Below are 21,284 nucleotides of genomic sequence, written 5' to 3'. Positions count from 1 at the left end.
TCAATGTCATGGGGGCAGCAGGTAGAATGGTGGTCCCAAGGACTCAGCGGGGAGGATGGAGATTGTTGTTTAGCACATATAATTTTGGTTTTGCAAGATGAAAAGAGTTCTGGTGGCCTCCTCCCCCACTGTCCTCACCTTGCCTTAAAGTGTGAGAGAGTGAATGCCTCCCCCTAGATAACACGCCAGCAGAGGCGGAAGTAGTGAGCACCGACATGTCCATGTGCCTGTCCCTCAGACAGACAGTTCTGCGAGGACTTCTGTACCCTTGTCATCAGAACGAGGCCTGGTTGCCCACACCAGCTACTTTGATGACCCTGCCCTCAGCATCAGAGCGGGAGGGAGAGGGACAAGCAGACTCCAGGCTGAGCACGGAGTCCAGTGCAGGGATGGATCCCACGACCCTGAGACCACAACCTGAGCCAAAATGAAGTCAGAGGCCTACTAACTGAGGCGCCCCTGCCCTCCTTTTTTGGATTTTCCCTCCCTGTCCCTTACTCCCCGCTCACTCCTGCTTCCTATCACTACCTCCATGAAACCAGCTGCACCCAGTCATCATCTCACGGGGGGGCTTCTAGGGACCTGCCACCTGGCCGAGGACCCAATTGCCTTTTTCACGGAAAACCCAATTTCCCTTTTCACAGAAAATCCTTCCTTTTCACAGAAGAGCTACCGGTCACCTCTGAGGTGAGTCACTAAGGGTCCTGAAAACGTGGCCTTTGTGAACTAAACAACGCAGTGGCAGGCCTTACTGCGGCCTCAGATTCAGCTTTCTCTTAAGAAGGCTGACAGCCATGCAGTGCTGTGAAGGCCCTCCTAGGCGATCCCGCCGGCAGATCCTCGGGAGCCCACCAGCCTGGGGAAGGTTCCTTTGCCGTAAGCACAATCTCAAGGTGGCCGTGAGTCAGTCACAGCCTCTTCAGGTTTCTCATCTAGAACATGTGGTCAAGTACAATCAGCCCGAGGGACAGATTAAAAATGGTCACGCACTCTTTGCCACTCACACATCAAGAGGTGGCATCTCTCTCTGCTACTCTCAAATTTGTCCTGACCTGGCAGTCCTTTGACCGAAGGAGACTGGCAGAAGTGACACTGTATCAGCTCCAGGCCCACCCACCCTTTAAGAAGACAGGCAGCCTCACCTTGGGCCCGTGGAGCCCTGAGCTGCCCAATTGGAGCCTAGTTACCTGGCTGGAGGCACCACGTGGCGAGGGCCCAAGGCCACGCAGGGACTGACAGGTGCGCAGCGGAACTCATTCTCCCTGCCATCCCTACCAAGGGCCCACACGTGTAAGGAAAGCCATCTCGGAGCCTCCAGACCAGTCCCTCTGAGCACAGCCAGTGACCCCAGGCCATGCCACCTGAAGAGGAAGAGTCACCCAGCTAAGGCCTGCCAGAACTTCTATCCCACAAAACTGTGAAACAGAATAACAGAATGGTTGGTGTTCTAATAGGCTAATAGTGCTTTTGAGTCCTTTGTGACACAACAGTTGGTACACCAACAGTCTGACTCCATCATTACTGATTTCATTTGCCCTACATGGTGACACATATTTGCACCAATAGAATCTGGGACAATGGGCAATGCTCTTCTAAGAATTACTTTGGAGTATATAATATTTATACATAGAAAAGCATTCTAGATAGGCGGCTACAGACAGACATCACAGTTCAGACCAATCACCTGTACCCTCTTGCTGAAGCTAATGTATAACTCATTCCAAAAAGCAGCTCTTCCAGCAACCTTCACGGGTCACGTGCTGCCTGTGAGTCTCTGCTATTTCTAGAACTTGCCATGTAAGTGTAATCCAACTTCTAGGCTATTTTTAAGTTTACAGATCCATGTGCTATATTGTAAATTTATGTTTCGAAGCTCATTATTTTCACTTACAAATTAAATGACAAACCATCCATCCATAGAGAGAGCAGCACAGCATGGAGGTTAGGAGTCTGCCCTCCAGGGCCAGCCACATGCGCTCGAATCCCAGACTTTCCATTTCTTCCCCAGCACAACTGGGAGAATGATAGAAACTACTTCCCAGGGAGGTGAGGGCAAAATCAGTTGATGTGTTTGTGAGTGCTTGGAACAGTCCCTGGTTCATGGTAAGACCAAAGGGGTTTATTTATTTTGAGCTCTTTGGTTTTGTCTCATTACCTAGTTTTTTCTCCACCAAAACATAGTGCAACCCCATGGGGGATAGGATCTCTCCCCTGCAGACATCAGCAGAGACTTTGCCCTAGCCCACCTTCAGGAAATTTCTATGGAATCAGTTGGCAGTTGAATGAATGGATACTTCCCTTAGACATCTAACATCCTTTAAACAATTTCTTCAGGGACGGAATGCTCCAGAGTGTCAAGTAGAAGATGGTCTGGGCTCAGAGAACAAGAGTGTCAAACCCACCTGCCTCGGTTTCCCCGTGCCGCAGTCTCCTTGCTGGTTTCCACAGAGAAGTTATCCATCGATGCGGCCAGCAGACCCCCTGCAGCCGCCTCCAGCCTGGGTGCAGGTGCAAACAGTGCATTTTCTGAGCTTGATAATCTCTGAATCCAAGTGAGAGACTTGGACTGGGCCAGGTGTGCAAGACTCATACTGGGCATTTGCACACATTTATCATGGTCTGAAATTTGGGAGAAAGACATGAGCAGCATAAACCCACAGAAGCATAGTTCTGGATCTATCACCCTTGGGGCAACACCACATCACAGACCCCGGACTCCACTACAGCTTTTCTTTCCGCTTAGTCTGTCCGCAGGCTGACTCAAGAGGTTCTTGTGCTTAGTCCTGAGGATGCCAAGCCTTCCTAAGTAGCACTTGCTGATGAAAGCAACCTCAGAAACACAGGGAGGGAAAGGAGAGGCTCTCCCTCCCCCTGTAGCTGACGGGCTCCCAGCCAAGGTTCTGATGGGTGTTAACATTCACGACAATGTCACAACAAAACTTGCAGAAAGAGCCTGGTATAAAATTTACTGCCACCATCCATTCTGCATGCTGCCTTTACGAAACTGTCCTCACAAACATTGTGACAACTGGGTCTTCAAATCACCTGGCCTCCAAGATTAGGCTCTGGCCTGTGGAATATAATCTTTAACCTCTACACAGTTGAGTTTCCCTGGTATTTAAATTTAAGATCCAACATTCTGAAATAGAAATGGATATCAGATGTAGCACGTCTCCCAGCCTTGAACTTCCCTTTCTCCTTCACGCAGAAGGATGTAATAAATGGCTGTAACGAAGCCCCTAACTCAAGACCGTGCGTGTAAGTGACTCTCACTGCTATTCATGTCATTTAGGAGAAACTGAGATTTGATTGATAGAGTCCTTAAATTAACGAGGCTTTATAAAGCCCAGTTTGTATTGTGAAAAAGGAAAATGATGACTAAATTCTGGCCATCTGCTCCCTGCTAAAACAGAAGGAAAAAACGCTCAGGCACATGGAACCTCTGAGGCTCTGGTTTTGTGTGTTGTGTATGTGTGTGTGAGTGCGCGTGCGCACGTGCACATGCTTGTGCAAAGCATGGTGAAGTGCTTCCACAACCAGGGGGTCCGTGAGCATGTATTTCCTCAAGCAGAACTGCGCCCCTGCTCTATAATGGTGTCTGGTCCATCGCCAGGGGTGTGCCCCCATAAAAAGGTTGCCTTTCCGAAATGCTTTTCGAGAATTTTCTGTGTCTCTGAGACATTTAATACTATCACTCACACACAGCGGGAAAAAGAGAACAAAGACTACAAGCGATTTGGATATGACCTGCAGCTTTTGCCCGAGTTGTATAGTATCTTACACCAGAGCCTGGGCCCGTTCAGACACAAAGCAACAACAGTAACGTCAACACCTATGACACATGTCTGCTGCACGCTTAGTATGTGCTCAGCACAGTGGTAAGCACAAGTGGTAAGCATAAGCCTCACAATAACCCTGTAGGGGTATATATTGTTATACCCATTTTATAGAGGAGGAACTGGAGGCTAAGAGAACTAACAATTTGCTTAAGCTCCCAGGGCTTGTAAGTGGTAGAGTAGGACCTACACTCAAGTCCGCAGTCCACAGTCCACACTAGAAATGGAAGAGCCCAGAACACAGAGACAAAAACAGTAGCACCAGAGATTCATCTGAGATGCAGCGTAGCTGGAGCTCAAAATGGAAGACTCAGGGCAAGACATAAGTTAAGGTTCAGGCCATATTGGGGAGAGTCTGACATGCCTCTCACGAGGGCAATGGGATTGTCCCTACAGACAGCAGAAATCCCCTGCAAATTTTCAGTGTGGAAGAGCATGATCATATCAGTGTTTTTAAAAGGTTGCTTTGAAGCCTGCAAGCAAGACAATTCGAGGGACATGACTGAGTGGCAAGTCAGTCTGAGGGCACTCAGTGAGAGGCGGGAGATGAAAAACGGATGCAGGTTGGGAACCGCCCCCACACCCGCTCCCCACCCAGTTTCTTACAGAGTGCGTGGGTGGGTGGTCTCACTTGAACAAGACAAAGATCATAGTGGAGAGAGTTGTATGGAAGGATGAGATCACTTGTAGCATTACTGAGTTTGAGGACCACACGGGGCCATCCGATGGACTCAGCCAGTTCTTAGCTGGATGCAATCACTGAAAATGGGGTTCGCAGAGTTTCTAATACGAAGACATTTTTTTAAAGGCAAAGAAAAATTATCTAATTTTTCCGAAGAAGACATACAAACGGCCAACAGGCCAATGAAAAGCTGCTCAATATCACTAATCATCAGAGAAATGCAAATCAAAACCACAGTAAAATGCCACACCTGTCCGGAAGTTTACTTGTCAAGAAGATAAGAGACAACGACTGTTGGCGAGGAGGTGGAGAAAAGGGACCCCTTGTGCACTGTTGGCGAGAATGTAAATTATGCAACCACTATGGAAAACAGTAGAGAGGTTTCTCAAAAAATTAAAAATATAACTACTGTATGATCCATGAATCCTACTTCTGGGTATAGATCTGAAGGAAAGCAAAACACTACATTGAAGAGATCTCTGCACCCCCATATTCAACTGAAGCACAATTTATAATAGCCACGACACAGAAACAACCTAAGTGTCCATCAGCACAGGAGCGGAAGAAGTGCGTGGATGTATATAACATACGCATGATATTTTTTGGCCATAAAAAAGAAGGAAATCCTGCCATTTGAGACAACATGGATAGACTCTGAGGGTATTCTTCTAAGTGAAATAAGTCAGGCAAACAAATACTGCATATTCTCACTATAGGCAGAATCTAAAAAGCTGAACTCATAAAAGCAGAGGGGAGAATGGTAGTTGTCACAAGCTGGGGGTGAGGGAAATGGGGTCAGAGTACAAACTCCAAGCTGTAGGATGAAAAAGTTCTGGAGATCTGATAGGCAGTGTGGTGAGTATAGTCAACAATATTGTGCTATATCCTTGCAAGTTTTTTTTTTAAGATTTTATTTATTTACTTGACAGAGATCACAAGTAAGGGGGGAAGCGGGGAGCAGGCTCCCCGCTGAGCAGAGAGCCCAATGCACGGCTCGATCCCAGGACCCTGGGATCATGACCTGAGCGGAAGGCAGAGGCTTTAACCCACTGAGCCACCCAGGCACCCCTCCTTACAAGTTGTTAAGGGAGTAGTTCTTGAATATTATCACCACAAAAAAAAAAAAAATTGTAATTTTGGAAGGGAATGGAGGTGATAACTGTCTTATTGTGGGAATCATCTTACAATAGATAGGCATGTCAAACCATCACTTTGAACACCTTAAGCTTATGTATTTATGTCACTAATAATTCAATAAATCTAGAAAAAAAATAGAAGAAAGTAGCATCACATTGACCCAGCCCAAAAAAAGAAAAATTGTCTGAAATAATCCTTTTAATGTAAAGGTTAGATTCCAGAAAACTCTTATATGATGGTAGAATATGGAGTTAAGAGAACAGTATATTATGAGCAAAGCAGGCTTAGAAGGACTAGTGTCACAGGTGAGCCTTTATAAATATTTCACATTCACTGGTATCAGGCAATAAAAGTAATATTGATGATATTTCACATTGTATCTCAGCAAAAGCAGGTAATATACAATTAATTTACATTCATTATCTCCCCTTCCCCGCAAACACCCTAAAACTGCCACTCTGCGATTTCAATGAAATATTTATAATTTATTTGGGTTTGCTGCTAATCATATGTCCCCTTTATTTTCTGTGTTTGGTTCTGCATCTAAATGCTCAGGAATTTTGCTTCCTGATTGATCCCATGTCCCAGGCCCCCAGATCCCAGTGTTCACCGTCCCCCTGTGCACTAGCTATCATGGAACCAAACCCCTGCAAGCAGAAGCTGCTGTAACTACTCACACGGAGAAATGAACGCAGGACACGGAGCTAGAAAATTCCCACATACTGTCCCTCTAAAGCCTACCAGACACCAGTGTGCTTATCTGAGGACACTGAGGCTCAGAGAAGGGAAGTGAATTGCCCCAAGTCACACAGCTAGTTAAGTGCCACTACCCTGAGTCCAATGGGCTCCAGGGGCCACATTCCAAGCTGGGGGTTCTCAAACTTTTATGTGCATCCAAGTCTCCTGGGCTTCTTTTCAAATGCAGACATTTTCAGTGGGTCTGTATGGAGTCTGAGATTTTCCCATCCCTAGAAAGCTCTAGGATGATTGGCTCAAAGAGACCACTGTGTGAATATGAAGGCTGAAACCACTCTACCAGATGGTCCTCTTTTCTAACTAAAGAAGAAATAATGCTTAGAGATCAACAGCAAATGAGATCCATCCAATGCTCTACTCCAAACCTCTCTAGTCCTAAAGTCCCTATTCTGGGAGGCTATGGAAGACTGTGAGGTGCCTAGGCACCAGGCCTCAAGGACCCACATGTTCAAACCATCCAATGCTCTACTCCAAACCTCTCTAGTCCTAAAGTCCCTATTCTGGGAGGCTATGGAAGACTGTGAGGTGCCTAGGCACCAGGCCTCAAACCCACATGTTCAAGTGAGGTGCCTAGGCACCAGGCCTCAAGGACCCACATGTTCAAACCTCAGCCCCAGCACCATCCAGCTGGCCCGTTACTTCCCTTCTCTGAGCTTTGGTCTGCTTCTGTCAGTAACACTAGAGCCGGCCTCCTTAGGCTGTCTGACAATTGCAATTTAAGGAAGCAGTGTATTATGAGCATAAATAAGATAATTCATGAAAGGGCTTAGCATATTTCCTGGGAAAGTACTCATAACAATAATAAATAGTTCTTCAGCACTTCCTAAATATTCAATAAGAATTAACTAGCCTTCTGTGATGTGTGGCCTCATTTCACCTAATAGTCTCTTCCCTAATTAAAGCCATTCTACGTGCACATTGTGCACAAAGGCAATAATATAACCCATGAAGGTACTCTGGTGCAGTTCATTTCCATATTCTTCCTTCCTTGTGTCAGAACAGGTTAAAACCAACCGAGATATGATTCTGGTGTTGCGGCCGGTGCTTTCCAGGGCAGGAGGCACAGACAGACATTTACCTTTAAGTATGTCAGTTAAAATTAAATAAAATTAAATAAAGTAAAAAATGTAGTTCCTCAGTTCGATCTGCCACCTTTCGAGTGCTCAATAGGTACACACGGGTAGTAGTGACTTCGTACCCACTGGTAGTGACCCCAGAACGAGCAGTGTGCATATTTCTATCATGGCAGAAAGTTCTATCGGCGGGAGACACGACTTCATATTTCATATTTCTTCACTTAGCACCAAATCATGTGTATTTTCACATGTCATCATCCTCCAAAAACTGACTTTAATGTCTAAATTATAGAGCTGCATGGGATTTATTTCACTAGTCTTCCGTCTTTGGAGACTTAGGTTGCTTCCAAAGGGTCACTGTTACAGATAACTTTCTAGTGAACACCCATGAGCACAAACTTCTGTGTACTTCTCAATGCATCACCTTTGGATAAGAATCCCTCTACAAATGAAATTTCAGGGCTAATGGACATGGGCTTTTTAAAGGCTTTTGATATATACTCCCCATTCCACTTCAGAACGATGGTATCCATTTACCTCCTCCCCCTCTCCGTGTCATTTATTTGAGCATTTACCAGTCGAAGAAAAAAAAAATGTATTTCTCCTTAATGGTACTTCTTGAGTCATTAGAGAGATCTAAAACTTTTTAGGTTTCTGGGTCAACTGTTTATATTCATACAAATTGTTTTATGAAATAACAGTCTTTCCAAACTGGAGGTTGATATATATAATATAATGTCTACTCACCAGCTGCAACAGGCAGGGAGCTCATCTGAGCATTAAACCCATGCTGGGCAGAGCAGAGTCTTAGTAAATATTTACAGGTCTTGGCTGAATCAGTGACAAACGTGTGCTTTTTCCCAGTGATGCTGCTCGTGATGGTGAACTTCTTCCGCTGAAGGAAGCAAACACAGGTTTTCATATGTTGATTGTGTTTACTGTCCACAGAAGCATGACGGTCCAGAGTTATCAAATTCTGGAGCCCCCCAGTTTGGGATCAGTATACTAGGCATCCAGAAGTGTATGACAGATGTATGACCATGGCCCAATATTGTTTCTTAGATTTAAAAAATTTCTTCATTTTATTTTTTTTCTTCATTTACAAAGCCAACGTTTATTAACTGGGCAATGGCTAACTGCTGAGAAATGTGCAAGATGGAAAGCATTGGAAATGACCCAGGCACACACTTGACCCTCAGCAAGGAGTGAACATAATCCTCAGTGTGCATTTTGAAAGGCCACGAAATATACCTGTAGTTTTCATTGCACAAACTCCCAGAAGTTGCAGACAAAATTTCAGCTAACAGGGTTATAGAAAAGATAAGATCACTGTATGCACTTTCATATTTCTTGCTGTTATGGGGCAAGGCTCTGTTCTAAGTGCTTTCTGGATATTAATTCATTTCACCCTCAAAGCTACAGAATGAGGGAGGTCATATAATTGTCCTTATCCTACAGAGATGGAAATATACCAAGAGTTCCCAGACTCCAGCAGAATTCAGGTCACATCACCAAGAAATGCTTCCCCACATTTATACATAACTTCAGGGCCCACATACAAAAAGATAATACTGTACAGCTCAGTGGGATAAACTGGAGAGGATTATCTATATGGAATTGTCTATATGGAGCTTTGGAGGGAAAAAAAATCTGTGACATTTTCAATATACAATGTTAATAAGAGCAATAAAATGCAAAGTAATAGAGATGATAGTAAATACAAATTTATATATAGCTTCTAAATAAAATCTCTAGTCTAGATATTCTAGATATTTCAATAAGAACCTTGAGCTTACTCTTAGAAAGATAATTTTTATAAATACAGGGCTTATGCTTGAAAGGGTTCCTCTCCTGATCCTTGTTAATGCTAATCTCTTTTAATTCATAATAGTCACCATTTCTCAGAAGCTCCATCTACAGGGTCGAATATTAACAAAAGACAAATAATTATTCATTACTTTTCCTCTGAGAAAATTTTTTTACCCATAACCTAATTTTACTTTTTTTAAAGATTTTATTTATTCATTTGAGACTGAGAGAGAGAACATGCAAGCTGGGAGAGAGGCTGAGGGAGAAGGAGAAACAGACTCCCTGCTGAGCCAGGAGGCTGATCCGGGACTCGATCCCAGGACCCAGGGATCATGACCTGAGCCAAAGGCAGACACTTAACCATCTGAGTTACCCAGGTGCCCCTGCCTATAGCCCAATTTTAAATAACTTGAGCTTTTTCTAAATATTCTTTCGCTTTATTGACAAATGTAACGCTGAAACTCCTTCTACCAATGTGAGTGGATTTGGAGTCCAATTGAACTATACTATATCTAGCATTTTTTTTAATAATGTATTTTCTCAAACACTCATAGCCTTAGTAATTTTTTCTTAATATTCAAATTATAATGATGGCTGAACTCCACCAACTGAGTATTTGATTTTCCAAACTTGAATATTTGCTTGGAACCCAACCCCTTTGTCAGTACACTTTGATATGCTCTCATATAGTCTTGACAATTTTATATTAAGTGCACCCAGGTACTAAAAAATTTTAGATGAGCATGTCATTTTTAAAAGATCTAATAACTATTCTTTAAAAAGTCTGAGAAGAGAGAATCTCACACACACACACACACACACACACACACACCAATCTTTCTTTCAACTCATAAACTCTTGGCAAGACTCTCCTTTATAGACACTAATGCTTTACAGTACTAAGCACCACAATAAGTGGAATTTCCAGGCATAAAGCAGAAAACAGTCTCGACTGTGGTCGTGTGGATTTTTTCTCCATTTTGATAACATCATTTAATGAGAAATGAGTATCTACCAGCAAACTTTCACAGAGGTGAGCTGCTCTGTGAACAAGATGATGTCAAACTTGAATCTCAGAGTTTTCAGTACACACACAAAAATCTTATTTATGCCTCTGTTGCTGCAGTACAAACACACGTGGTGCTTCCATAACCTCACTTAGTTTCAAAGCATTGTTTTACCATTTTGAATATTTCATCCCCTTGAGTTATATTGTTATTGCTGTTTGTTCGCCTGCTAGTTGGTGTGTCTGGTCTGATATCTCTTTGCAGAACAAGGATGCTCTTCCATACAGAGGCAGATCTGCTGTGGAGCTAATGAAGTTGAGGGGGGTGGAAGGGGCTCTGGGCAAATCTTCCCTTGTTCCTGCAATGTGTGCAAAGCGAGCTCAGAAATGTTCAGAGCTAGAGGCCAGTCTGGCAGAAATCTCTTTCAGTTGTCAGAAATGAAAAACCGACTTAATTCTCAAAAACATCCTGATCGAGCGGCACTTCTGTCCTATCGGGGATATACTTTAGAAACATAGATACCGCATTCTCAATGCATCACACCATATTTTTCCGTTCTTGATGGAGAATCACGCGGAATAGAATATTTGATTCCCTGCACTCGTAGCCCAGAAACCTTTGGCGGCACTACAAACAGCAGGTGTGTCTCTGGGCAAAACTGCAGGCTTTGTGCTTCTTCTCGATAAGAAAAATAACTTTCAGTCAGCTATGCTGGAAGAAAGTCTAAATTATACTTTATTGCCTCTGGAGAAAATATTACAAAAGTTCCATAATATGGAAACATCATCAGAACGTACGCCACCAACGTTTGAAAGAAAAAAGGAATTACAGTTTATCAGGGAGTGACTTAATGACAATAATCATTTTTGGCTTGATGTTTTGCAATAGTTGTTCCCATTTTTAAATTCACAAGTTGTGGCAATTTCTTTTCTCATTCTAAAGGAATATTCATTTTCATTTCATAGTTTGCATTCGGAACTTTGTATTCTTTTTCTTAAAGGGAACCCTACCAAGCCCATCTCCTCCCCTGCCCTCTGCATTCCCCTTCAGGCTTCCAAGATGAGTAGTTTCATCATTCCATAACGAACCTTTCCTCAATTGGATAATCTTCGGAATGAACCTTGTCTCTGCTACAGACAGGCTACTAATGCACCGACAAATCAGTCTTCCAAAATGGCATTTTTCTCAAACTCTATTGTTATTTCCCTGCAGGCTGGTGAGATGAATGGTCTCCAATTGTCTGAAACGTCTTGGCATCTGCTATTAATTAGGCAAGTTTCAAATCAACTTCCTGAGCTCATTCTTATATTGAGTTCTGCATTTTGTGCTTGCAGAAGCATGAAGAGTGACAGTCATTTTCAGTGCAAGATGCCTGATTTGTGGCAAGCAATTGGTGACATCATTTCATGGGATGACTTTACCATTAAAAAGATATTCATACTGAGGAAATAGTCATCAACCCATAGAAATCCTTAATTAGTAGTAGGGTTGTTTTTGTTTTTGTTTTTAAGCTACTAAGTTTGTCTTGTGAACCTGATGACTTCCAGTTTTAGTTAAGGAATTGTCCCTGGTCGTGGGAAAATAAATATCTATAAACATTAAACCAACTTAAATATAAAGGATTTACTTAAGGGGATTGTTAAATTTTCAAAAACTCTTATTTTTCAAAATTACATTTTAGGTTATCTGCATTTTTACAAATGTCCTAAAACAAATTAGATTGAAAAATTTAAACAGTTAACCATGACATAAAGAAAATAGGAAGCAATGCAACAGTATTGAATTAATTCAGTAATTAAAATTCCTCAAATAATCTTTCAATTGAATTAAAGTCGAGTCATTAAAATTATAAAAATCTTATAAATATAAATATTGTTTACTTTTAGAGTTAGTCAAAATTATTTGGGAAAAATTTTCCAATAGTGTATTATAAGCCATTTTAATGAACTCAATTAAATTCTGTTATTTACTTTTACATATAAGCTTTTTTCCCAAAGACAAACAATAATTTATCATGAAACGCTATCAAGGGGGTCCTGGGTGGCTCAGTTGGTAAAGTCTCTGCCTTTGGCTCAGATCATGATCTTGGGGTCCTTAGATGGAAAAGCACATTGGGCTCTGCTTCTCCTTCTCCCTCTGCCCTTCCCCCCCTGCCCTTCCCCCCCTTTGTCTTCTCATGCACTCTCTCTCTCTCTCTCAAATAAATAAATAAAGTCTTTAAAAAACAGAAAAAGAAACACTATTAAGAACATGCTGGAGGGATTCCTGGGTGGCTCAGTGGGTTAAGCCTCTGCCTTCGGCTCAGGTCATGGTCCCGGGGTCCTGGGATGGAGCCCCACATCGGGCTCTCTGCTCAGCGGGGAGCCTGCTTCCCCCTCTCTCTCTGCCTGCCTTTCTGCCTACTTGTGATCTCTCTCTGTGTCAAATAAATAAATAAAATCTTTTAAAAAAATCATGCTGAAACAATATGTTAACCTCAACAACCAAGATGAAAAAATTAAGGAAACATTAAGAAAATGAATTAAACCATTACACTCTACTTAGGAAACTCTAACATCAGATAATGATTATAAAAACAACAATGTGTAGCCAGGAGGAAAACTTTTAAAACCCTAAAAGAAAATTAAATAGAAAAAGCTAATTTTTTCCCCATGGGCCAAAAGACAAAGACCTTTATGACTGATAAGGAAATCATCACTAAAGGAAATGTCACACTAGCTGGGGTGACCCATGGGACAAGAAGGAAGATTAGGTACTGGAGTAATCTGCTATGGGGACAGGTGTAACTCTTTTGGTGGCAAATGTATTGTAACTAAATTCAGGAAGTATATAAATTTGCTCATGCAAATGGCATTGAAATACAATTTCAAATGCAATACGTTTAATAGGGCTTTTTGTTTCTAAAAAAAATGTCTTCTAAATTTTCAATGGGCATCAAAGGTGTGCAGTCCCCAGCATCCTGTGGCACACCTCTAGTTCATGGGAGACAGACAGGATGCCTCGGGACACTGTGTGCACACGGAAAATTGAAAACACAAGAGAAATATTTCAAAACTGAGCAGATTCCACCCCACCTACAGTAAGCTCTCCTCTCCCATCTCCCAAAACCAACCTTGCTCTCAGCATCGGTGGCTTCCCTGAATTAAGAGAACTCTACCCAGAAGGAAGGTGTAGCCAGCTGATGGCTGGCTATCCACGGGGGTACAGAGGGTCCAGGCAAGAGATGGTGGGGAGGAAATGGCCTCCTGGGGACTCTCCAATCTCCAGGTAGGCTTCTTCCAAATACATCGCAGTGCCCCAAAGTAACAGATGTGAACTTATCTGGTCAGGGGAAGATCACACGACCCCCTCTGTTCCTTTAAAGGGGCATCAGAATAAAGGGAAATGAAGCAGTTATCCACTGAGATGCACTCACACAAGTTGAAATCTTTCTGATTTCTCTCCACTGAAAACGCAAAGTTGCAATTCTGCTGTTGTTTGTCACTTCGTATACAATGACACCCTTGGTACAGAAACCCAAGGCCATCTCGCCTTCCACCCTGGCCTTCTCTGGGAGAACTCGATGAACCAGCACACCATATTCTGGGAGCTGCTGAGTGACCTGGAGCAAGAAAAAGGCCAATTTAGAAGAGACACTCCCACTAATCTAAAATAATGGGCTTCATAGATGTCCATTGACAGATGAATGGATAAAGAAGGTGTGGTATTTATATATGCAATGGAATATTACGCAGCATCAGAAAAATGATATCTTCCCATTTGCAATGACGTGGATGGAACTAGAGGCTATTATGCTGAGCAAAATAAGTCAATCAGAGAAAGACAATTATCATATGATCTCACTGATATGAGGGATTTGAGAAACAAGACAGAGGATCATAGGGGAAGGGAGGGAGAAAGGAAACAAGGTGAAACCAGAGAGGGAGACAAACCATAAGACTCTTAATCTCAGGAAACAAATGGAGGGTTGCCGGAAGGGAGGGGAGTGGAGGGGATACAGTGGCTGGGTGATGGACACTGGGGAAGGTATGTGCAATGGTGAGTGCTGTGAACTGTGTAAGACTGATGATTCACAGACCTGTACCCCTGAAACAAATAATACATTATATGTTAACAAAAATAAATTAATTAAATAAATAAATAATAAAATAATGGGCTTCAAACCAGTTCCTAAGAAGCATTTCAACAGACGTTCCAAAAACAAAAAGAGTAGGACTGCTGAATAAGTTTAGGAAAACCCTGAGCTAACCCGATCTCCTTGCTACAGGATTTCTCCTCATCTCTCATATGATAGCATTTCCTATTTTTTTAACCCCAGGATTCCTTTTTCATGGAGTACCTAAAACAACACCTGGAAAGCAGATATTCTGAAAATGATAGAACAGAGTAAGAATATTCTGAATGAGTTTTAAGAATTCAGACTGTTCTGGGTCATTTCAAGGTAAGGGATTCCTTTTCCCAGTTGTGTCTATCAAGGTCTATTGAAATATTATCTGCTATAACCGCTTCAGTTTATGAAAAACTGAGGCCCAGGCATAGAAAACAATCTTCCAGATGGTGAGCATCACTACAAAAGCAAGATAAGCCATGAACGTCTTGCAGAACAAAGGAGCGACCACTGGCATCGCTCCCCATGCCACAGGGCATTGGTCGGGTCCCTACAGCCCAGGGGAGGTCCTCAGTTTACCAGGTCAGGAGACAGAATTTTTTCAGAGCCCTGAGGGTCCATTAGGTATGGGGACTGCATCAAGCTCATCAAATTCTTAAGAGATTGGAGTATAAGTCTGGTGCAAATGGTTTTCCATCCGAACAGTAATCAGGACTCTATCCTGGTGTGTCTACCAGCTGCCCCTTCATCTGCAAAATCCCAGGCCTCATCAGGAGGCTGATGCACCTGGACTTACAGCAGCGACTTCCTGCTCCAGAAACTAGAAACCCTCTCAGAAGGGTTCCGTTGGTGAGATTTGGTTTCCCATCTCCACCCATCAACAGAGAGCACTCTGTCCAGGCCCATTTCTCCCATGCCCCGACAAGGGAATAACAATATGGACAAATTATGACTTTCGAGAGCTGCTCTCTCAAGATCCTTGCTGTACTTTTTTTTCTTCTGTTAATAATCTGTGCAGAGAGGTTACACTGCCTGCAGAGCCTACGATGCTTCCCATGATGTTGATGAAGTTTCTGGGCCTTGAGGCTGCTTGTTTTAACTCTGGAGACACCATCATTGTCATTAGCAGTAGCATCCAAAACACTATTTATGGAGCACTCGGTGCTGAAATATGTAATGGCCAGATTTGGCGTTTGCTTACAGTATTAATTAGGGCCAACCCAAACAGTAAGATCAATTCTTGTAAATAATTGGATGTGATATTCTGCCCCCCCCACCGAATTTAAAGCCTTATAATGTCTTCAGTACTAAAGATGACTTTGCTAGACTTGCTTACATGTTTTAATCATTTAGTATTTAATTATAGTCTTTATTTTTTAAGTCTTTAGAGAAGCATGTGATCCTGAAGTACTTGGAGTGATGAAATTTTTAAACAGCAAAGCGCCAGAATGCCTGGGGCGGGGGGGCGCTCAGTCGGTTAAAGTGCCTGACTCTTGATTTCTACTCAGGTCATGATCTCAGGGTCCTGAGATGGAGCCCCACATTGGGCTCTGCCCTGGGCGCGGAGCCTACTTAAGAATCTCTGCCCCTTCCCCACCTCTCTCTTAAAAAAATTTTAAAAATAAAATGGCAAAGCACCATTGTAAACATTCCGCATGCATCATGCTATTTAATCTTCACAGCCATCCCAACAGAGAGGTGTAGTTATCTCTCTTCAAATGAGAAAGGGGAGGTACACTTAAAAGCTAGAAATGGAATTGTAAGTTTGTCTGTTTCTGAGTCCTCACTCTTAGCAAAATACAGAGTTCCTATAACATCTGGAAACATGGGTGAATATACATAAGATCTTCGGGGGCATTTGCAATCTGTAAAAAAAATAAATAATATTATATTATTTTAATATTTTAATAATTTATATTATATATTTTAATATTTTAATAATATAATATTATATTATTTTATAATATTTATAAAAATAAATAATTTCATTCCTGGGAATCTGTCCTAAGAAAATGTGCTGAATAATCCAGACAAACCCTTCTCCTAGTAAGGTTCAGTGGAGACTAGCAGGTTTGGGTTGGGGAACCAGCTCCCAGAAATAAGTATTCCCTAAAGTACTGCCTTAAAAAGGATCACTGAGTAGACTTTAGGAAGGATATTTACAAAGCATTTCTAACTATCTGAGGCATGCATACGTTGTATGCTAATTAGGGTAAAACACAGGATATGTTCAGTATGATCTCAACAGCTGGAAAAAAAAAAAGAAAATGTTTTAATAGTATATAAAAACCCTCATTTATGTGGGGAAAAAAATGGTTCCCTGGTTAAAGAAGTTTGGAAAACATTGAGTTAATCTTGAACAGGTTGTTCTGGGATTAATATGCTAATGTAGTTGTGAATCTTCTAGACAAAGTATGTTATCCAGCATGATCCACACTGGATTTCCGCCAAATCTTCTTCCAGTGTGGGATGATGAACTAACAGAATTAGTCATTGGTGAACCAGAGGCCAAGAGGCACCATCTGATAATGAAAGAGAGGAGCCACAAGGAACTGTAATTAAATAATCCAGTGGCTGTTTATGGAGTGACTGAGCTCTGAGGATTCAGGGCCCCGACATTCACAGCCTAGTAGGGTGGACAAGAAATGTATAGAAAGGACTGAAATGTAGAATGTCTAAGCAACATACATTAACAATGTTTCAAGTGTTCATAACCTGAGACCCTGTAATTCAACTCATGAGAGTCTATCCCCAAGGAATTAAGCACAAATGCAGCTAAAGATTTATGTAGCAGAAGTGCTAATCTCAGTATTGTTTGAAATAGTCCCATATTTACAACAATGTATGTGCCAAACAACAGAGTATTGAGAAAAAATTTAGGGTATACCATGTGTTGATTTAAAATAAAGATTCAAAATGTTGGTGAGATGGGACTATAAAAATATACAAGTCTGCATATATAATATAAACCGAATTTTAAATGTGTATGTGTATACACACTTGAATGGGCAGAACAGAGAGAGAAAAATGAATACAACAAAATATAATTATGTTGTTTCCAGAGGGCAGAATCATGAGCAAATTGTTACTTTTATAATTATGGGAGGAAAGATTTGGCTTAACTAACACTCACCCAAACGAGGAGGGTTCCGATATGCAATGGGCGTCACAAAGCCCCCTGGGGACTCAAGCAGCACGGCTGGTACACGACCCTCGCATGCCCAACCCGCCAGCACAGGGACCTAAAACCCAGCATTTCTTGAAACTGATAAGATGGCATGCAAATGAAGTCAAATCTATTCGCTGTTTTCCATCAAAGACTGAAACAAAGTCTCCCTGTATTTCTGCTTAGGAGAGGCTGGCTTCCTTCACAATCAGTGTTCATCATTCAACCAGGAGAGGGAGGGACACAGAGAGCAGGACAAACAAAGCTGGAACCTGGGGAGGGGTGAACAGGTGGGCATTCTTGATCCTACGGAGGCTTCCCCAGGCCCAAGTCCTCGGCCTGCCCACTGGTTCTGTGGTTCTTCCTCCATCTTCTGTCGGATGCGTGCTGATGGCTTTGAGGTGCCCACTTGTGCCTCATCAAAGGAAGGTTTGACATGGTTCCTCTTGACAAGGAATGTGCAGGAAGGCTGGATGATAGAAAGCACTCAGCACCTTTCCATCAGGGCTTCTGACATGAAGTGCCAATGGGTCTGCACGTGTGAGGTCTTACAGACAGGCTGCTCCATGACAGACCAAAAAGAAAGGGCCAGATCTTACCTGGGCAGTTCTGCTTTCAAATGTCCATCTCTATTAAAGACAAACAACATGGACATGTTTCCTATCCATCTTGGGAGATTTTTGTACAGAGAAATGTACAAATCTGGAGCTTCTTTTGAAACTCCTCCTCAGTTCTAAATGCCAGCCAGTTATCCCCCCCTGGGGAAGCCAAGGTTGGGGGGTGGTGTCCCTCTTACAAGTACACCCCACCCAGCTCCATCTGCACAGGCAGAGTAGCTGCTCCCTGACTTACTGTTATTGTTCTCATCACACAGCACCCTGTGCCTGTCTCTGGGTACCTGCCTATTCTCCCCATGAGACTTGGGATTCCCTGGGTGCAAAGATCATGTTCTTTCAGTCTCTGTCCCACACAGTGCCTGGCCCAGTGCTGGTAAGTCATGGAGTGTGCAAAGGCTCTTCATCCTAGGCTCCGTGTATACCCACAGACATGGGGGACTCAAATGCCACTGTCTTTGCTTGAGGTCTGAAGAGAGTGTGGACCAGGACTGTGCCCATATGCGTGGACCACACCATCTGTGCAATGCTGAGGACTATTGCCTGGAAGCCTGGAAACATGAAGTCTTCCAATGGCTTTGCTTTTGGCCCATACTCCAGTTTTGCACTTGAGTTGTTCCATGTGTCTCTGTGAGAGTCGAGGTCTCCTCACTCATAGAAAAGTGACTGTGAGCTCTATGGTTAAAGGAAGGCCTTGCCCTATCCACACAGCCCACTAACTTCTACCCACTTGGGGAGATCATTCCCAATGCCAGCTGTCTCCAGAAGCCTCTCCTTGCCCTGCAGCATGTTAGAACTTCCTTCCTCCCAATGTCTCAAGTCCCTTGCTCATACCTCCATGTAGGTCTGAGCACACCTGCCCCCCCAGAAAAAGCTCCAGAGGGAAGGGCCAGCTCCATGTCCTTGAACACCAGCAGCCCCTCCAGAGGTACAGAGGCCTTACCCTCAAGAATTCTAGCTCAGCATCCTCTCCCCAGAGCACAGGACTGAGACGGTGCATCTCTGAGACTTCAGCTTGGACCCGGAGAGCAGTCATCCTCTCAAGCAGACTTGCTGGGATGTAATCTTCAACCCGAAAATAGGTTTTACTCTCTATCTGCTAGAAAGATGCAGAAGGAAAGGGGCATAACCAAGATGCCTTGTAGGGGACCCTGAGCACAGCAGAAGTCTGTCTACGATCCCAACCCCAGGTAGGGCTCCAAGCCAAGGATGCCCCCCTTGAAGTGCCCACCTAGGGGAATTTTCTACTCTATTAGAAGTTGGCCTAGGGGCACCTGGGTGGCTCAGTCATTAAGCGTCGTATACCTTCAGCTCAGGTCATGAACCCAGGGTCCTGGGATTGAGGCCCTCTTCGGGCTCCCTTCTTGGCAGGAAGCCTGCTTCTCTCTCTCACAGTCTCCCTGCTCATGTTCCCTCTCTAGCTGTGTGTCTCTCTCTATGAGAGAAAGAAAGAAAGAAAAGAAGGAAGAGAAAGAAAGAAAGAAAGAAAGAAAGAAAGAAAGAAAGAAAGAAAGAAAGAAAGGAAGAAAGAAAGGAAGAAAGAAAGAGAGAGAAAGAGAAGAGGTTGGCCTAACTCATATGACATGAATAGAACAGAAAGAAGAAAGGAGCCTCCTGTCTTTGAGACCTTTCTGTCTGCCAGGTGGTCCTCAGAACACAGAAGCTCCTTCAACCCCACAGTAATCCTATGAGGATGATATTACTAGTACCACTGGCAAGATGAACAAAATGAACAAGGAAAGAAGTCATTCAATAGGGCCAAGATCACATCAGTTAGTGACAGAGGCAAGATCCCATCGCTCAAAGTCCTTACACATTCCATGATGATATGCCACTTCCTGAAAGGCACAGCAAAATCCTGGCCCTAAAACTTTGTTTCTTTCTTATCCATTTAGTATTTCTGTCTGCTTGTGCTCCTAGTACACTGACCCCTCTTGCAAGGGAGGTCTTGGCTGTGTCACCATCTCTTCATAGGAAGGGGATCAAGAAGGTGTCCCTTGAACAAGAGAAGACCTGACAACCCCACCTCACCCCTAGCCTGAATCTCTATCCAGTCTGCTCTTTAGGGAACTTGAGCCTGCCACCCTCTCCCTTCACCCCCCACCACCATGAGCATCTAGAAGATCAGCCTCACTCACCAGCTGATGCAGGGCTCCCTGATACAGACCCTGGGGCAGAAAGGTATGCAGAAGTTTTGGAGGGGTGGTCTTGGGTCCACTGTAAGGAATGAGGAATGCAGAACTTTGCAGAGGAAGCTGACCCTGTCCTTATCTTCCTGAATTAGGTTGTCCTGGTTTCAGGCCACTCCTCCCAGCTTAAACTTTGCCAAGGCACTTCCCCATAGCTGTGGGCAACTCCCCATGAGAAAAGCAGCTGTGAGCTGGGAGTTCTTGCCTTTTCAGGGATGGGGATGGGCAAGTCAGTCTGAGGAGGGGATCTGAAGGGAAGAGCATATCATCCACTACAACCCCATCTCCTGGGGTGGCACAGACCTGTCCCCATCAGGCTATGGACTAAGAATCCTCAGCTGAGAGCTAGTCCATGACAGTTCTGGGCTCAGCTCAGAGACACAAACGGAAAGAAATTGGCCAGCAACCTGCTGCCTAAAAAAAGCCTTCAGAATGCTATTAACATGACCCAGATCCAGAACACTGACAGCAGCACAGGCTGATGTAGATGTGGAACCACAGGAACTCTCCTGTGCAGCCTGTGGAATGCAAACCAGGATGGCCATTTTAGAAGACAATTTGTCTTGCAAACATAGTCTTACCATAGGATCTAGCAATCATGCTTCTTGGTGTTTACACAAAGGAGTTGAAAACGTATGTCCACTCAGAAGCCTTCACATGGATGTTTATAGCAACTGTATTCATAATTGCCAAAACTTGGAAGCAAAAGATATCTTTCAGTAGGTGAGTGGATAAAGACACTGTAGTTTATCCCGACAACAGAATATTATTCAGCACTAAAAGAAAATGAGCTATCAAGCCATGAAAAGACAAAAGACATGGGGGAAGCTTAAGTGCCTATTAAGTGAAAGAAGTTAATCTGAAAAGACCACATACTGTATGACTCCAACCACATGACATTCTA

The 21,284-nt window shown here is 43.2% G+C and overlaps 1 protein-coding gene across 1 annotated transcript in view; it reads right to left on the bottom strand.

Moving 5' to 3' along the window:
• FRMPD2 (FERM and PDZ domain containing 2) overlaps positions 1 to 21,284 on the bottom strand; it is an 88,602-nt gene that overhangs the window by 30,287 nt on the left and 37,031 nt on the right. Inside the window, exons 13-16 of the mRNA XM_032838069.1 lie at positions 19,135 to 19,290; positions 13,719 to 13,904; positions 8,235 to 8,382; positions 2,403 to 2,619 (exon numbers count right to left, since the gene is read on the bottom strand). Coding sequence (XP_032693960.1) covers positions 2,403 to 2,619; positions 8,235 to 8,382; positions 13,719 to 13,904; positions 19,135 to 19,290 — 707 coding nt within the window. The remainder of the gene's footprint in view (positions 1 to 2,402; positions 2,620 to 8,234; positions 8,383 to 13,718; positions 13,905 to 19,134; positions 19,291 to 21,284) is intronic.

This window comes from Lontra canadensis, unplaced genomic scaffold (assembly GCF_010015895.1).
Source record: "Lontra canadensis isolate GAN:19392208 unplaced genomic scaffold, GSC_riverotter_1.0 scaffold3, whole genome shotgun sequence".
Classification (NCBI taxonomy): Eukaryota; Metazoa; Chordata; class Mammalia; order Carnivora; family Mustelidae; genus Lontra; species Lontra canadensis.
The sequence above is the reverse complement of the archived record's forward strand: the minus strand, read 5'-3'. Positions and strand labels throughout refer to the sequence as shown.